General features: G+C 38.1%; 1 protein-coding gene across 4 annotated transcripts in view; it reads right to left on the bottom strand.

Moving 5' to 3' along the window:
- Positions 1–18,672, bottom strand: part of ORC5 (origin recognition complex subunit 5) — a 73,539-nt gene that overhangs the window by 15,883 nt on the left and 38,984 nt on the right. Inside the window, exon 14 of one of the 4 annotated variants that reach the window (XM_054215081.1) lies at positions 10,168–18,038. The exons of 2 other annotated variants lie outside the window; for them this stretch is intronic. In XM_054215081.1, the coding sequence (XP_054071056.1) occupies positions 18,036–18,038 (3 nt within the window). In that variant the 3' untranslated portion in view covers positions 10,168–18,035. One more of the 4 variants, XM_054215073.1, reaches the window with a different exon arrangement.

The raw sequence follows: 18,672 nt of genomic DNA, 5'->3' as shown, positions 1-18,672 counted from the left end.
GCTCTCAGTGATACGGCACTGAGTCACACTAGGTTCTAGACCAGCAAACAGGGGAGATGAAAAAAAAAAAATAATCTGATTCAAGGCATGTACTTTCATATAAGACAATAATTAGAACTTAATTTCATATGTGATGTTGGATCCTGGACAAGCCAACAGTTACAAACAAAGGTCATATAACAGCAATCAAGAGGAACAGTCACTCTGTTCAAAATCTTCCCTAAAAAAATGAGGACATTTAAGTTTGCATTGGTGTACCTTTGTTCACAGGTACCCTTAATAGAATAGACAAAACACCAAGGATGAACACGAGTTCCAGGTTGGCCAGCTGCCACCACACAGGCACAAGGGAAGAGAGAACTCGGCAAAGTTGCTTTTCCCACAGGTGGGATAAAGAGTAGATTTGGAATCTTCCCTCTCAGAGTGTCCCAGCAAACCAAATATTTGCCCTCAAGGAGAATATTCTGCTCCGATTCAGTAAATCTGGCAGTTTGGTCCTGCCAGGAGCAAGAGAAAGACCAGGATGAAGACTGTCACTGAGGAAATCAATTCACCCCTCTAGCTTCTTGAAAACCAATGAAACCCTACTGTAATGGCACAAAGCTGATAGTTGTAACGTACAGTGAGAAATTTTGGTTTTATTTTAAAAAAATGTATAATTTAAGTTTAGATACACTACAATAGAGGCTATAAATTTATAACATCCATGTGTATTAGCCATTCTACAGAAAGTAAAGCTTTCAGTCATCCATGAATTGATAAATCATAAAATATTAAAAATTTAAGTTCATTGACCCATTAAATACATCTTAGATGCAATTGCAAAAGATATCTATAAATAGCTTTATACCCCTTGCATAGATGATCCTGCAAAGTGGTCCTAACTACCAGTTTTCCATCTTTTATTCAGTTATACTTGGTCTTATCAGATAAAGAGCATGAAACATCATCTGTCGGCGATTAACTGGAAAGGAAAAAACCTTGTTCTTCAAACACAACCCTTTTTTTTTTTTTTGAATGCCATTTCCATCAACCTTTAACACAACTGTGAAATTCTACGGTTGTACTGCTATTACTTCATTTTTCTAACCTGGAGAAAAAGAGATTTTGACACTCACATGTTTGGCAAGCACACGTGTTGGGTAAAAAAGTCATCAGCCAACCAAGGCAACAATGCAGCAGCGAACCAGTGTGCTGGCACACACACCAACGGCGCTGGTCAGTTAATTCAACTGCATCGTGTCTGTGGAGAAGCGGTATGCAGGAAGGGAATGGTCAGGTTGGAATGGGGAAAGAGAAATTTTCTATCAAATATGATTACATTTCAAGCAATCTAGCGGGACTGTTTCATTCTTTGGAGAAGTGACTATGTGACTAAATGACTGTGCCACTTAAATTCCTGTAAAAGGGAAGCATTGCTTAGGAACAGTACAGAGCCAATTAGAACCTCTCCTGCTTTTACGGCATTCAAGGATAATACCATTTAGATGGACAGAAACATTCAAAGACACAACGCCCCCTTAGATTCTTAAAAACATCTTCTATATAGATGGAGTTAAGATTTGTATGGTTAGTAAACATTGACTATATGGCTCCTGTATCATCACAAATCATTTAGGGAACAAAAGAGTCTAAAATAGAAACGTGCAATTTTCATGTAATTCAGGAATGGATCAAAAGCATAAAAGAACCAACAGAAGGTGTCTTATTTCAGTTTCAGTGGAACACAATGCAATCAAGACATATAATTTCTCAGGTTTCCATGACTAATTAACATATTTATTTTTGCAGTTGATGGTTTTGATTGCCACTGTATTCTTTGAACAATCATTGTGCAAAGATTTTTCTGTAATATTCAATGTTCATAAATCTGCTTTTTTTTTTAATGTTAAATTAAATCAACATAAAGAGGCTTAATCCCCTCAAAAGTACTATATTGATCACCAAACTCTGAAAAATCCATATAAGAGATCAATGGAAAGGTGCAAAAAAGCAGCAAAGAATCAAGCAATCAATGAAGCTTTCTGATCTCACGGATGAAAGACAGACACCTTCCTACTAATACCGCTATTTGCCTACTGTAGCGAGAAAATGCAGGAGAAAAACAAAACTGAAGAAACAGAGGGGAAGCAGTTATGAATTAGCAAATACACTGCTAGGGTCTGATGAAAAGCTGCTTGTCATTCCAATCGACAGTGCTATATCCTGAACACTTTTCCACCTCCTTGGAGTCCTTCCACAAAAGCTTTATGTAACAGATAAGGAGTTCACAGAATCACAGAATTTCAGAGTTGGAAAGGACCTCTAGAGATCATCTAGTCCAACTCCCCTGCTAGAGCAGGATTGCCTAAAGCACATCCCTCAGGGCTGCATCCAGGCGGGTCTTGAAAGTCTCCAGAGAAGGGGACTCCACAGCCTCCCTGGGCAGCCTGTTCCAGTGCTCTGTCACCCTCAACTTAAAGAAGTTTTTTCTCATATTTGATCAGAACTTCCTATGTTCCAGCTTGTGCCCGTTACCCCTCGTCCGGGGGTACCACTGGTACTGGGAACCACTGAATAGAGTCTGGCTCCATCCTCCTTAAACCCACCCTTTAGATACTTGTAAACGTTAATAAGGTCTCCCCTCAGCCTTCTCTTCTCCAGGCTAAAGAGTCCCAGCTCTCTCAGCCTTTCACCATAAGGGAGATGCTTCAATCCCTCAATCATCTTTGTTGCCCTACGCTGGACTCTCTCCAGTAGTTCCCAAGGCTATCTTCTGGAATCTTTTCAGTAAACAGAGACAGAAGTATGCCTCAAATACATTTTAATCTCTCCATACCAGAATCTGCACGGCAGTCAATAAACATCAAAAAAAAACCAAACCAAAAACCCTACCAAAGAACCAAGCAATCAAGAACCAACACCAGGAAGTGTTGGTGTCTGCTGTTCCTCAGTAAGAAAAACTCAAGCAGCACAGACCAAAACATTGTCTAGGGTATACTCTCTTGAAAACGCTTCCACTGGAGGCCTTTCCCTCTCTGCCACTGAAGACTCAGACTCTTACTTTGCAAGAGGTTCTCAACACATCTTGCCCAAGACGACACATTAAAAGCAGAGCACAGGCTAGGTGCCTACTGCCAGGAGTTACTTACTGGATCAGGACAACCAGGCTACTTCTTTCAGGTGCCTGGCAGCCTGTACCCTCTTAATTGCTGCATTCCATTTTACTACCAGAAGTAACATTCTCAAAAGTAGCGGTGCAGATCTCCTCCAACTTAACCAGTGTTCAAAACCAAATCCCCCAAGCTATCTCTGTCCTTGCACATCTTGTCCCGCCGAAGCACTACATGTCATTGAAACCTGACTGATTTTATCTGGGAAGTGTACTGAGACTTCCCGATCTCAAGAATAATTTTAAGACCCCAACCTCAGAAACTGTGTTTCTAAGACGCAATTTTGCACTAAAAAAACCTACCCTAACAGAAAAAACCTTCATACAAAGAGTTTTCTGTCTCTAAAACTGTTCTCAATTTATTTTATAACTGAGAAATTGTGCAATATGAATGCTACCATGGTAACAACTCACTTTATTGAACAAGAGAGAAAACAATTATCCCAAACCTGCATATCATGCAAGCACATTGAGAAAATTCAGTGCTGCCCTTCTTCCCCTTGCTATTTTTCCTTGCAAAGAGAAATAGATTTTGAATTTATACATTATAGCAAGCCAGGCATCATTTTGCTTGTCCCTCCCACTTCTTTGTATATTTTACACCTCTTGAGTGCATGATGTGAAGGACCCGGTTACTTACAAAAAGAAAAAAGGGATTAATGAATCAGAAATGCTCTTCCCCCTCCTGAGTTAAGTACAGAAGAGTCCTATGTAAATGCTTCACGCGTTTAAAAAAAATGAAGCCCTAAGGCAAGCACAGCACATGCTTAGTATTCACTCAGTATACTTAAACAGGAACCCTTACATTTATAGTAAACCAAAAGTTATTCATGTCCAAACATAAATTAAACCTGATTTTACTGTTCTGTCCAAATATTCTTTGTGATACTATGTTTGTGAACATATAGTTATATTTTATAGACAAGGGACCGTAATATTTTCAGAAGAACTGCATGGATTTAGCCATACAAATCCAATTAATCTCAATAGAAGTTGTATGGCTAAATCCCTGTGCTCAGCTCTAACATTTTGGAAGCAGTGGGGGAGGTTTTTCACATAGTGAATATGTATTATACAAGACTCAGTTTTCTCGAAGAGAAATAAAATTGTATGTAGATACTTACGGATATCAACAAACATGTTTATGTGACACTGTCAAGAAAAATCACATTCCTAGCAAAGCAGGCAATGATTTCTACAAAACTCTGCTTTACCAAAAGTAACAGTATTATCCTGCAGTCTGACAGATAAAACTAATAATATACATATAAGTTGGACAAATTATTCCTATTTTACTTCCATTTCTGATATTTTTACTTCATTTGCAGTGGATCTGCCTGTCTGATATAAAACGTTAGAGAATGAATGCAATCTTTTGTTCACAGTTAGAGGATAGGCAAAACAACATGTCTGGGACAAATAAAATCCATGTTTTTAAGAGATCACTTTTAAGAAGTAACTTGGAAGTACTGTTTAAAAAGATGATCTCATTTGCCAAACACCTTCTTCACTTTTTTGGTCCATTTACAATCCTGAACAACTTAAAGAGCAGAAACAAGACTACTCTCATCCAACTTCAGCAACAAAGAATGCAGCTAATTTTGGCTCTTTCTTGGTAGATTTTTTCAGTTACTAGGAACAATTTACATGGACACACATACAATACCAGTTGTGCAAAATCTTAATTCATCAAGCTGTCTTCACAGAGCTAGAACTCTCCAAACCATCCAAATACAACTCATCTTGATTCTGAAATGTATACTGTAATGGTAACTCCTTCACAAATACACACACACATATACTATTAAATATATTTAGTACCTCCCTATGAGGCTCTTACAGGCAATGAAAATATAATTCCAGTAGTTGAACTGGTAAAATTTAAAAAAGGCTACTCTTAGCTGCAGGTGAATGCCCCCTCTCTTTCCGCAAAGCCCTCAACAACCAATACCAGAATTTCACTTCATAAATACGGCAACTAGCTGCTTTCCATCTTAAGGAACATTAAAACAAAACCACCAGCGATGTATGCTTTGCATACAGCAGTCAAACAGTTAAATCCCAAGAGTGTTGTAACTGTAGAAGAGATATAAATAATGTCTTATTTTACAATAATTTAGGTTTTGCATTTGTCAGTACTTTTTATATGGACACTTTTTTTTTTCCAGTTCAAGTATAATTCACACAGAGGCAGTGGTGACTTTCGGGTTTTTTTTCCTTGAAGAAGAGAAAGTAAGTGACCACTGGGGATTCAGCTGAGCATATAAAGTATTTAACAAGCAACTAAACAATAAGGACAAATACGCCCAACAAAAGCCATCATATTGCAATTTATTTTTCCTGTATACGCATGTCTCGGCTGGCTGCTCACAGGAAGGTTTAGCCCATGTGCTAGTTGAAAAGTTTTATTTAAAGCTTGTTATATTTCAAATTAATAATGACCATTCAAGTACCGTATCCTCCAAGAGAAGAACAGTAATGACACCTTTTGCCTGAAACGCATGATAAAGCTGATACTTCATAATAAACTAATGCCATTAGAAGTAAAAACATTGCTGTATAACTATAAAGCAACATTTTTCTGTAGTGGTATGTTCTGAAAGCCTTATGGTCTGACTTAAAACAAGTTGATAAAAACATTAGCATGTGCCAAAAAATACACATCATTGACTGGAACAGTATCTGAAATAGCAGCCTCTCTGGCCAGAAGCTCTCCACAAAGCCTTCGTTTGCTTTATACAAAACCTGCACATTTTGGGGTACAGAACTTCAGTATATTAAAAATGCTTAACATGATTAAACTTAAGTGATAAAACATTTAATATTTAAATAGACTTAAATAATTTTTTTTTTTTGTGAGGGAGACTTTTATCCATAAACTTTTCCCAAGGCAAAAACCTCAAACACCTCTCTGCCCATGTCTCTTAAAACCTCAGCTACTTCTATTCCCCTAACAACTCAGAATCACAGAATGGCTGAAGTTGGCAGAGATCTCTGCAGGTCATCTGGTCCAACCCCCCTGCTCAAGTAGGGCCACCTACTCCAGGCTGCCCAGGACCATGCCAAAATGGCTTTTGAATATCACCAAGGATGGAGACTCCACCACTGCTCTGGGCAACCTGTGCCAGCACTCAGTCAACCCCACAGTAAGAAAGTGTTTCCTGATGTTCAGAGGGAACTTTCTGTGCTTCAGTTTGTGCCCGTTGCCTCTGGCCTGTCACTGGGCACCACTGAGAAGAGCCTGGCTCTGTCCTTACTGCACCCTCCCTCCAGGTATTTATATACATTGATAAAATCCCCGAGCCTTCTCCTTTTCAGGTTAAAGGGTCTCAGCTCTTTCAGCCCTTCCCCACAGGAAAGATGCTCCAGTTCCTTTATCACCTGATTTCATTGGCCTTTCGCAAGCCTTTCACTGGATTCTCTCTGTATGTCCATGTCTCTCTTGTACTGGGGAACCCAGACTGGACAAAATACTCCAGCTGTGGTACTCACCAGTATTGAGTAAAGCAGCAACTCCTTCCAGTTTCTCACTACATCCCTTTACACTCCATAGACCTTCTGCTCCTCCTGCTCCCTCCAGCTCTCAGCAGAAGATGCTCCACACCCCATGCCTGGGTCTTGGTTAGGTCCTTGCTAAATGGCCAGCACCAGGTCAAACAGAAAAACAACCTGCGCATGTGCTAAAGAGTCTCCTGAACAGAAGGTATGAACATGGACACCAACTGTCATTAGATTTGTAGAGTGAATGGCTTTGAAACTTGTGCCTGTCAATTTCAGCCAAAACTAGATAAACTAAGAAAAGGTGTAAAGGATATAAACAGGGTGAAAGAACTGATAGATATACAATCGAGCCTGTTTCCTTAGGAAACCAAGCTACAAGATACTCAAGAAATGAAATAGCAATCTGAAAAGCAGATACTGTGAATATAAGGTACATGTTAAAGATCACCACACTCAAATATATTAAGTACTTGGATGGGGCAGCCTTATCAGTTATCCTCAATGAATCATAGAATCATTTAGGTTGGAAAAGACCCTTGGGATCATTGAGTCCAACCATCAACTCCACTCTACAAAGTTCTCCCTTACACCATATCCCTTAACACCACATCTAAACGAGTCTTAAACGCATTCAGGGATGGTGACTCCACCACCTCCCTGGGCGGCCTATTCCAGTGTCTAACCACTCTTTCTGTGAAGAATTTTCTCCTAATGTCCAGCCTAAACCTACCCTGCTGCAGCTTGAACCCATTCCCTCTTGTTCTATCGCTAATTACCTGTGAGAAGAGACCAGCACCAGCCTCTCTACAATGTCCTTTCAAGTAGTTGTAGGAGTGATGAGGTCTCCCCTCAGCCTCCTCTTCCTCAAACTAAACGGTCCCAGCTCCTTCAATTGCTCCTCATAAGATTTATTCTCCAGGCCCTTCACCAGCTTCGTTGCCCTCCTCTGCACTCGCTCCAGCACCTCGATATCTCTCTCATATTGAGGTGCCCAGAACTGGACACAATACTCAAGGCGTGGCCTCACCAGTGCTGAGTACAGGGGGACAATCACCTCCCTCCTTCTGCTGGTCACGCTATTTCTAATACAAGCCAGGATGCCATTGGCCCTCTTGGCCACCTGGGCACACTGCTGGCTCATGCTCAGCCGCTTGTCAATTAGAACCCCCAGGTCCTTTTCTGCCAGGCAGCTCTCCAGCCACACTTCCCCAAGCCTGTAGCAATGCATGGGGTTGTTGTGGCCCAACTGCAGGACCCGGCACTTGCCCTTGTTGAAGCACGTTCCATTAGCATTGGCCCATCGGTCCAATCTATCCAAGTCTCTCTGTAGAGCCTCCCTATCCTCATGCAGATCAACACTCCCGCTTAGCTTCGTGTCATCTGCAAACTTGCTGATGATACACTCTATGTCCTTATCAAGGTCATCAATAAAGATGTTAAACAGAAATGGTCCCAACACTGAGCCCTGAGGGACACCACTTGTGACTGGCCGCCAGCTGGATTTAACTCCATTGACCACCACTTCTGTGCTCCAGACAAAACAATGTTTGGATGTGGACCAATGTACAACAAATCAGTAACTAAACACTGACATGCTTATCCTTCATTTCAAGTTTGTTTTGTGGTGGGGTTTTTTTGTTGTTTTGTTTGGGTTTTGTGTGTTTTTTAATTTTTTTTTAAAGATCTAAACCAAATCCTTCTTTAAAAGAAAGAAGAAAATATAGAAAACCAAAACAAAAACAAACATGATATTCCCATGCAGCCTCCTACGACCAAACCTTCCTGGTGGTCTATAATAGCAGTAGCTTGTTGAAGAAACGAAGGATGAAATGCAGTCAGTAGCTATTAATGTATGCAGGATCGTCTGCTTCAGAAGTAAACTGTCAGTTATTAATTTAGAAATGTAACTTCCATTTATTTGACTAATTAAATAATACCTCACTGTAAGATTTTTCAGAGGATAGTCATCGTTATCCAGGTTCAGGGCTTAGCTTTTAGTCTCTAAGTGTTTATTTACTTCAAGTGAGAAGCCCCTGGCTCTTCTGCCTGAGTGCAATCCACAAAAAAAACGTGTCTCCCTGCTTTTAGGCTGGCTCATCACCAGCCAGAGCCTGAGTTACAGTTCCCAGTGGCAGAATGCAGCCTATTCAAAACAGCATGATTAATTTAACTAAAAAGAAAACCACAAGCAGAGAGAAATGGATTAAAAAACAACAAAACCCTACATACATATGGTCTTATCTGAGACTTGCCTTGTTAACATTCCACTTTTTTCAGCCATAGGGTGAAGCACTTGCTGGTACCGCCCGCCGCAGTGCAACTGACACCTCTGACACTATAACCTGAATCCTTCCCCCTCTCCACCACAACCCAAGGCTGAATTCAGGTATTGTTTCCCTCATTACAAAGCAACTGAAAGAAAGCCACTGCCAGGTTCCCAGAAAGCTGGGGAAAGGCTTAACTGCATTTAACCCTTAGGGCTCCCTGAAACCAGCCTCACGACATCCTCTGGTGCCAGGGACGCACAAAGCATCGGTAATTCCCACACATTCTTTGTAACTGTGAAATGCTGTATTTGAGAGTGCCACAGATGATACAGGCACAGAGCATGGACAGGGTGCTACCAAAGAGGGGAGTTTCATTTTCTTCACTGCGATCAGGTGCTATAATTCTCCTATAAAGACCTAGTGGCAGGACCACAGATGTAATATGGTATTAATAACTATTCGCTTTCTAGTTTTTCCCTCCAACAAATAAATGTATTCACCTTTCCAAATTTGTTCTCCAGGTTCTCTGTAAGAGGAGAATCCAATAATGTAATGGACTGACAGGAAGTCAGCTGTGCCCAAAAATACACTTTTTACCATTTCAATTATATGACCATTATTCACAATAAATATACACTGCCACACTCCTTGTACTCAGAATGGGAAGTAAATATAGCAGTATATATGTTATATTTGTGGATGTCCACTTTTTCACAGCTGCAAGTTGGTATTTATAACTGACAAAGAAAAAGCTGAGACAAAGAAAAAGAAGTAGCTCAAGTACTGACAAAAAGTGACTGACAAATCTTATTTAGCCGGGAGGTTAGACTTATATTCGGAAGAAAAACACTGGTGACTTACCTTGGGCCATCCAAATACCTGACATAGGCAAAGATTCCAGTGACACAAATAATATCATCACTAAAGTCAACTATCCAATAAAGATGCAGTCCAGACGTTACAACTTATCACAGCTGTATTTTCAGCCAATGCATTAAATCTGTCACTTTAACTTCTCTATGGAATTAAATAACTTCAGAAAAAGATAGCCAATTTTAACACAAATTAAACGGCTTTCCAAATGGATAATCAAATATTTCCTTGCCTTCTACAGTTTAAGACTAAGTTGTATATTTTTATTTATTTATTTTTAAGTATTGTTACTTAATATCACATCTTCTTTCCTTGAATCTTGATCACTGTAGGAATGTACAGTAAGTGTCCTGACCTATCAGTCATCTAAAAAGTTGATCAGGTTGATGCCTGTGTGTCATTTTATATATGGTACTCAACTACGATTATGCAGTAAACAACCTAAAAATAGAATTTAAAAAAAAAAAAAAAAAGACAGACAAATAATTGCACATGTTTTCAGAACCTAGAAAATGTAGTTTTCCAAATGTCTCCACTTAGGAGCAGCGAGCAATCTGAACATGCCTATACTGTATCAGTGACTTCAGCTACAGAGTACCTCTATATTAAGGATGAGTCTTGCATGTATGCACGACAGCGTGCGTCTGGAGCGTAGGGCTAGTTCTACTATTACGCCAGAACACTGCTCTTTTGTTCTAACATCACTACAAAACAAGTAAATATAAAAAAAAAAACATAACACAAAACCTAGGAGATGAAGAATACATGGGCAAACTTTTATACCCCTTGCTTCCAATTCCTGCTTCTTCCTATTTAAAACATGTTAGGATTTAACATCCAAATGAGCAGCTTTTCTCTTACTACCCAAGTAAACCCAGTTAAAAGTATTATGAAGATGACAGTGATTGACAGTTACATGATGACACACCTGACACATATCACATCTGCCAATACTTACTTTTTTCCTCGTTCATGCAGGTTTATTTTTTTCCAGAAGACTATAGTATTTATTAGTACAACATTTCCTAATTCAACATGCAGGGAAAGTTGTTTAACTAGCTTTTTAAAATTTGGTTCTAAAATAAGAGTTAATTAATTTTAAGTAAATTAAATTCCTGAGTTTCAGTATTTTTAGTCATATGAATATGACTTTAAGCAAGCCTATCATCTGATGCAATAGATACTTTATGTGGATAGCACTTTTAAAGGTAATACAGATAAGAGTATTGTTCTGCTTATGAGGCAGAGGGAGTTAACTCATGAAATATTCAGTTTTAATTAAGATTACTGTATCAAAGGCAAGGCTTAATGCAGAATTGAAGCAGGATCAAGGTTAATGCCTATTCTAAAGCAAATTAACATAAATTATGCTTCACTAGTGTACCATAAGTCTTATTTTGTCAATTTATGCTATGTGAGATCATAGAAATTAAGAGATGGAAAACACCTATTAAGTCATATTCTTTCTCCTCCCTCCAACACAGAATTCTTTCCTTGAGTTTACTTCTGAATGCTTTGTCCACTGTCATTTTCAATAGCTCAAGCAGTGGGGCACTACTCTAAAACTTCAGGGGAGACTATTACACACTTTAACATCTCCAACAGAAAGGGTGTTTTATGGTATTCAAAGCTAAGATTCCCCTCATCTTATTTCTTAGACCTCTTTGGACTTCTCTGAATGAATCCTTTCTTGGCACTTGAAGGCTATAAATACTCTCAGACATTTTCATCATCCCTTGGTAGCTATTTAGCCAAATTAGTGTAGGGATCATCTCTCTTCCTCTGAAGATCACCAAGCACACAGATAGCTATAAGTAATAATTACACGTGTTCGTTTCCTTTAATCTTTCTTCACAAGTCATTCCATTCTAGCCTTTAATTTTTGCCTCTCTTCATGCCTGTATCTTCTTTTAAGTGTTAGTACTTTCCAATTATTTTTCTTTCTCTGAACAGCTTTATTTTGGGTCATTTCCACTTACACATGTTAGCTTGAATTTAAGACTTCATCCTGACTTTTCACTGATGTAGGTAGGTTTTTGTTGTTTGGGGTTTTTTATTTGGTTTGTTTGGGTTTTTTAATAAAATATCAGGCTCAAATCTCCTCTCTGTTCAGGTCAAACAGCCACACAAAGAAACAAAATACCTGCACTAGAGACTAGCATTTTAGCTTATTAAAAATATGGTAAGCATAAGTGACTAATAAATTCAAATCATTTACATTAATCATTTTTACATTTGGCTCTGTTTTTCTAGGTTTTAGGCACCATCAACTTTGGGCAATCAGTCTGAAACCTCTTTGGGTTTCAGTGTACAGATAATTAACCTTTTTCCTTTGTATTTGTCTTTTTTAGTATCTGCATAAACACCTCCACTAACAAGAAAATTATATCAAGACTTCAAGCATTATTTTTTATCTCCTATTATACTGATGATTACTATCACGTTTGCTACCTTTCTTCCTGACCACTCCAACACGCCGAGCTACCCCCAGTTCCTGAGCACAATGGCAGTTACAACAGCCACAGTTACAACCTGAGCCAGACCGAGACTGCTTCACTCTTGTCAGACAGCAGTCTGGCTCGCTGAAGTGAATTCCAGACACCAAGCAGAATTAAAATTTGGGGTATTTTTGGTATGGGAAATGAGAATAAGATATTGGTTTGAGTAGGTGTTAATCTAATCATAGAAGTGATAAAAGGAGATTCCTTTTCTGCTAAGGAGATATTGCCATGCTAATTCTCTCCACCTGTACCTCTTTATTTCTCCCTGTCATTAAGAAGTGGTCTGGTTCTGGTCACAGCTGCACAGAAAACATGCTAAATTAAGTGGTCAAATAGCACAGCCTAGTCTCTTAAAATGCCTACCACAAGGTTAAAACCAGTGAGGTCTCCATGCTTTTTGCTTTGTCTAGGAGGGAAGGAAAAAGGCAGACCAAGCAGGTGTTGACCAGCAGACCAGCCTACCACGCAATAGCTCCAGTCAGTCAGTCACCAGTCACCATGGCTCCCAGTTGGCCATGCATCCCACTTCACTGCTTCTACTGGTAGCCCATTGCAATTTATGATACAAGTTGAAAATTTAAACAAAATGCTTAGCTGCAGCAAAAACTCATTTGTAAGAGCTAAGTATCCAGGATGAAGTTAAGTGGCAAGCCTCTGTCACTATTAACTAATAGGCAGTCAGATAAAAACAAAAGATAGAATTTTCAGGATACAATTAAAAAGCAATACAGAACGATTACGCCCTTGATGCCCCTGCTATACCTGTTCAGTGAATCAGAACTGATTACTGCAGTCTCCCAGCCTTCTAGACTGTCAGTCTAGCATTTTTCACAAGCACTACAGTCACACAAATTATTAAAAAGCTTTTCTCCACACCATCAGTGTTATACATCCATTAGAGGCCACTCCAGGCTAGAAAATATCTGTTGCAAAAAGTCTTCCTAGGCCATATGCTAGTAATAAATAAAAAAGGCTGGAAAAGATCATTTTGTAACAACAATCTTCAGTTTTCTTCTCATGTCTGTGTGGTAATCTCTTAAGTCAATCTGTTTACTCTCTGTATCAACTATAGCAAATTTTTATTATGTATATGATTTGTTAGTTCATCTTTTGACGTTCTCTTTCATATTTCTTGCCTAGGTATCTAGAACATGGAAAGCCCTCTTATTCATTTTATGTAGGTCACAGATGGTCTATAACATATCCAGCACTCTTCAATTATTAAAGTAGATCAACCGGAGTCTTCATCTTCTCTATACCTTCTAATAAATATTCCAGCTACCATCACTCTTATTTTTTTAAACTCACTACTAACCTAAGTCTGAATTCAGAACCTTTCAGACGGCTCAGATGTTCTGTGTGTATATTCTACTCTTCATACTGGAATGTTTTAATAAGTTCATAAAAGGATGATGAACTTCCCACCCTTCATTTGTATTATATTTCAAGAAACATTTATGGAAGGTGAGCAGGCAGGGGAAAAAAAAAAAAGTATGTAAAAACATGCACACTGAAAGTTACCTTTCAATGTTCTACATGAATTGCTATGGAGACCTAGCATCATGTCCTGTTAGAAATGGCAACATATATATAAATTTATAATTTTATCCAGAAATTACCATTAATTAGAAAACAAGACAATAATTTGAAATTTAAAATACAGAATTTTTGGTAACGGGATTATTTTTTTTTTTAAAGACCTTTCTCTACCTGGATAACAGCAGGGTAATGGATGTTCATCTGAATGAAGTGAAAGTTGCCCCATCACATGTTAATGAAACACACTTGCAGCTCAGCATCTGCTCATCTGAACTAGATCTGTCTTCAAATATTTCAATTTTAATTTCAGTTGTTAAGCTGGGCCCAAAAATCCACACTGAATAAGATAAGTCATATTTTTAAATTTTACCTCTAAAACACTTCCTGATATTTAAATAACTGAGTGGCCTTTCATTTTTATTTTTTTTTTAATTCTTCTATGGATTCCACTCACAGAGGTTATACCTTGCCTATTCATATTTCAAAACAAGAAAGGTAGAAGATCCTACCTGTCTTGATGTATTTGGCTTTCTCATGTGGAAAAAGATCACTCTCAGAGCGTTTTCCACAAGACAGAGAGCTGTTCTGTAGTTGTTCTTATTGAAATACTGTTCAAAGATGTTCATGTTGCAATTTCAAGCATGTAAAATGACAGATCATTATCACAGAATTCTCCGAAATAAGTTTCTACCAGGAAAACCTTGTCATTGAAAAGACAGGGTTTCAGCACTTGTTCTCAGGAATAAGTCAAAAGCAGTCCAGCAAAAAGGGATGGGAAGGCCAAGGCCAGCTTGCTGGCCACGCAATGCAGCCCCGGGTATGCTCTTCCCAAGTATACAACACAGCGTAACTGGCAACTAAATCCACAGGAGGAACGAATGGGAAGGCGTACAAATTGGTTATTTCCCCTTTTCTGCAAATATTTTGACAAGGAATATGACACCCAACAAGGGATATTTGATGGTGGGTTTTTCCATTTGTTTTAGAAGCAAATCAGGATAATTCCTGAGAAAACACCTTTTGGTCAATCTGAAGAATAATTACCAAGAAAACACTTCTTAGTCCTTCAGGATAGGACAGCTTTAGATATCTACAATGTAAACATTTGCATAATCTGAGGCTGTCTTGACTCCATTTCTAGCTGATGGAGCAAAATCAGTACACCAGGACATGGTTCGCTGTAACCTAATATAGATTTTAAAACTATTCATAGACAGAGTGGTTTTAGATGCTCATGTCTAAATCAGGGTGTGTGGGATGATGTTCTCTGCATGCCTGTTTCTCTTTATTAACTAGAAAAACACACTGACTAGCTCAGTTATACTTTTACTGTGCAGATGCTTATATACAGCTAGAACCACTCTCATCCAAAATAATCACATTACTACTTCTGTTGGCTGCCCTCCACCTCATGTGAAAAATTAAATCATAAGGTAGTAAAGACAGAGACCTTGTGCAGCACCTAATGCACCTTCAGATATTCATCACTGTTTTCAGCCTTTAAAATAATTTTTTTTTTTTTCATGGCAGATTCACATGTTGATTAGCCAAAGCACAGGGATCTTTTCTAAAAACTTACTTTCCTGAATCAAGCTTTTCCAAGTCTGAGCTACTGTAGGACTTGTTTCAGCTTATTCTGTCACTCTTCATATTTTAAATAAGTGATATTTGCAATGTTTACTAAGAATATAAACTTTTCATAAGTGAGGTTTACTCATACCCTGCTATCAATGTTCCACACTGCTCCCCCGAAATATTTTCCAGTTTTCATTTTCATAGATGGAGAAGAGAGATTATGTCAATTCTTAACTATTCCTCATCTATCATGAGCTATTCTTTGGTCAACAAGCTTCATATTTTGAAATCCTCTTTTTCAAACTAACTGTAATGCAACTCCTTGTTCTGTCCATGATACTATGACAAGCCCCACTATCTCCTATCAAATGAACACAGAAACCAGCAGAGGGTCTTTGGGGAAGGAGTCAAGTAGAAAGTCAGTAGCTAGAACTGACTGCAGCTGCCAGGGCAGAAACGGCACAAGTATTCACCAAAGTGATCCAACATATTCTTTAATGGACTACTTTGCTACCTTGTGCTCTAACACTGTACCCGTACACAGCCTCAGTACTTTCCAACCTCATCAAAAACTGGAAGGGGTCCCTGGTACAGATACAATGCTACAAATTTATTTTGCATGTGATAAAGCAAAATCATCTGTATTGAAGTGACAGGTGGGGTGTTAAGTACCTAAAGAGAACATAGTGTAGACATGGAGACGTGGGAGCACGTTACACAGAGAGGGGCACAGGGACCTTATCAGAACTAGTCCAAGGAGCATATCAGTAAAAAGAATGTAAAATTACAACCAAACTCTTTAACCAGTGATTCTGAACCACCTTTCATGCTATTACTGAAGTTGCAATTATATTCATGACTGCATGTGCAGGGAAGTAAAAGACATTTAGTAAGTGAAGGCTTGCAAAATTAAGATCTTGACAGGGTATCTGTGTCCTTACAACTCTCCTGAAGTTAACACCAAGGAGCAAGTAAACCTATTTAGGCTAAAAGACAATGGCAGCAAAAAGTAAAGCAGGTAAAATTGGCCTTAAGTAGTCTTAAATCTGGAATTAGACATTAGTTCTAGTCACCAGGGAAGTGAACAAGTGAGGGCACTCAAGGTAACTATTTGACCACAAGGGCTAGTTCTGGTTTTTAAATTGTATTTCACTGAACTAGGTTCTATACAAGTGTTCAACAAAGAGACAGGTATTCCCCCCCAAACACGTTGTGATCAAACAACCTGTTGGGGGAGAGAAACCAGACAAGTTATTTTTAAGGAAGAGACAAATATATTTTATGAGGAATGTTAATAATGTCACTTGGGGGCTCAAGAGATTTTTTTTTTTTAATCTTATATTGTATCTTGTTAGGCATATCATCTTAAATCAAGAGATTTGCAAGAGAACTACTGAACTCTGTCATAATTCTTTAATTTACCTTGTGTCTTAGTATTGTGTCCTAACTTATTTCCATGAACAGCTGAACAGCTGGTGATTCTGGAATAGATTATGTGCATACACGAAACAGTTAAAGCAAAGTGATTAAAAAACTTATCATATACTGGCTGTTTTTAGATATATATGTTATCAAGAGAGGTTGTGCAGTACTTGCCTAATTAATCTTTGCTGTCTTAACAGATGAACCAGATGTACTATTATGTTCTTTGTTCTTCCCTAAAGAGGGGATGAGCCGATTATTTATCTCCAAACAATAGGAGTTCATGTACCACAGTGAAGAATTTTTTTTTTAATCTGTGCAGCAATCACTAACAAGCTTCAGCTGCAACTGCTTGATGTAAACACAGTGCGAAGATGTTCCTGGAGTATTAAATTATGTTCCTTCCATTAAGTACATGAAACCAATTTCTAAATAAGCATGTAAAGAAAGGCATGGAAAGGACAGAGTCTGGAAGGAGGGAAACTGTTTCATCTTTCATGTATTCATATTTACTTCTTTTATACACCAACACATTTCCATAGATAAGTTAAAATTTCAAGCTTCAAATACTATTTACAAATAATGCGCCAAGAGAACATAAGTTAAAGAAACTGTTGATTGATGCAGCACATTCCCCATGCTATCTAGCAAGCAATCCAAGACATGTGAAGGGCACAAAGGCATATATAACAGCAAGTTCACAGGGCCACAAGAATTGTTTGTGAAAGTTATGAACAGATTCACAGAGTACATAAAAATCTTCATCACTACTGTACCTCAGAATCACATTTTTTATTTAATTATATTTGAAAAGAACAGATTTATTGTAAATCAGTTTTAGAAAGCCTTAAAATGTAGCTACTTACTGGTTTATGAGTGCAAATTCTTAGGGAGATGCTACTGAAAAAAACCCCTAAGATTAAATAGCAAGAAAGTTTTGATACGTGTCCATTTTTCTAGATAAAAGACAGAACAAATTTAGGAATTCCCTTTATCTTCCTGATGAACTCAATCTCATCTGAAGTCTTCTCAATAGCCTTTCCCTTGTCATAACCAAAATTTCTTCTATAAAACTGGTTTTCAATAATTCAAAACAATTTGTCTTCTTAAATACATTTAAGTGTTTTTAAGACATAGATTAAGTGCCGAGCTGGGCACTATTACCAGAAGCTCTTCACAGAAATAAGATAAGTTTTCTACCTTGAATTACTGAAAAGAAAGAATTCAAATAGAACAGAATAGAATTTGATTAAGAAAGCCTCCCAAGAGATTGCAAAGCTGTATTAACAGTATATGGCAAAAAATGAAAACAAAATCAAACTAGGTCAAACAACATAACATAGCTCAAACGTAATTAGTTTTCCTAAAAGATCTTTTCTGTATCAACTAAAACTTGAAGCAATCAAGCATATTCGTTTCTCCACAATTTAAATTAGAAAGTACAACTTGAACTAAAAATACTTTTATTTTTATTCACAGCCATCCTGAGACTTTAAAAAACCCACCAACCTACAGTCAGCTATTTGGTTAAAAGTAAGTAATGTTTTCTCCTTTCCTTTTGCTTAACAGCAGGTGCTCTCAAGCTGCCATAGTCAGTCCTAAAGTGCTAACCTATGTCACCATGCTGTGCATCACATTAGGTTCCCATTTCAGTTCGTGAATTTCTGCCAGATTAGTCCAGTCCAATAACAAAAAAAGAGAAAAGAAGAGTTATTTATTACATCTTATCACCATCTTCCCAAACCTACTGAAAATTAACACCGTACTGATCAACAGATTACTGCACTTTTTAATCAACAGACAGATCCGGCAAAATAAAGCGTGTCTGATGCATAATACACCT

The sequence above is a fragment of the Rissa tridactyla genome, chromosome 1, assembly GCF_028500815.1.
Source record: "Rissa tridactyla isolate bRisTri1 chromosome 1, bRisTri1.patW.cur.20221130, whole genome shotgun sequence".
NCBI lineage: Eukaryota > Metazoa > Chordata > Aves > Charadriiformes > Laridae > Rissa > Rissa tridactyla.
The sequence above is the reverse complement of the archived record's forward strand: the minus strand, read 5'-3'. Positions and strand labels throughout refer to the sequence as shown.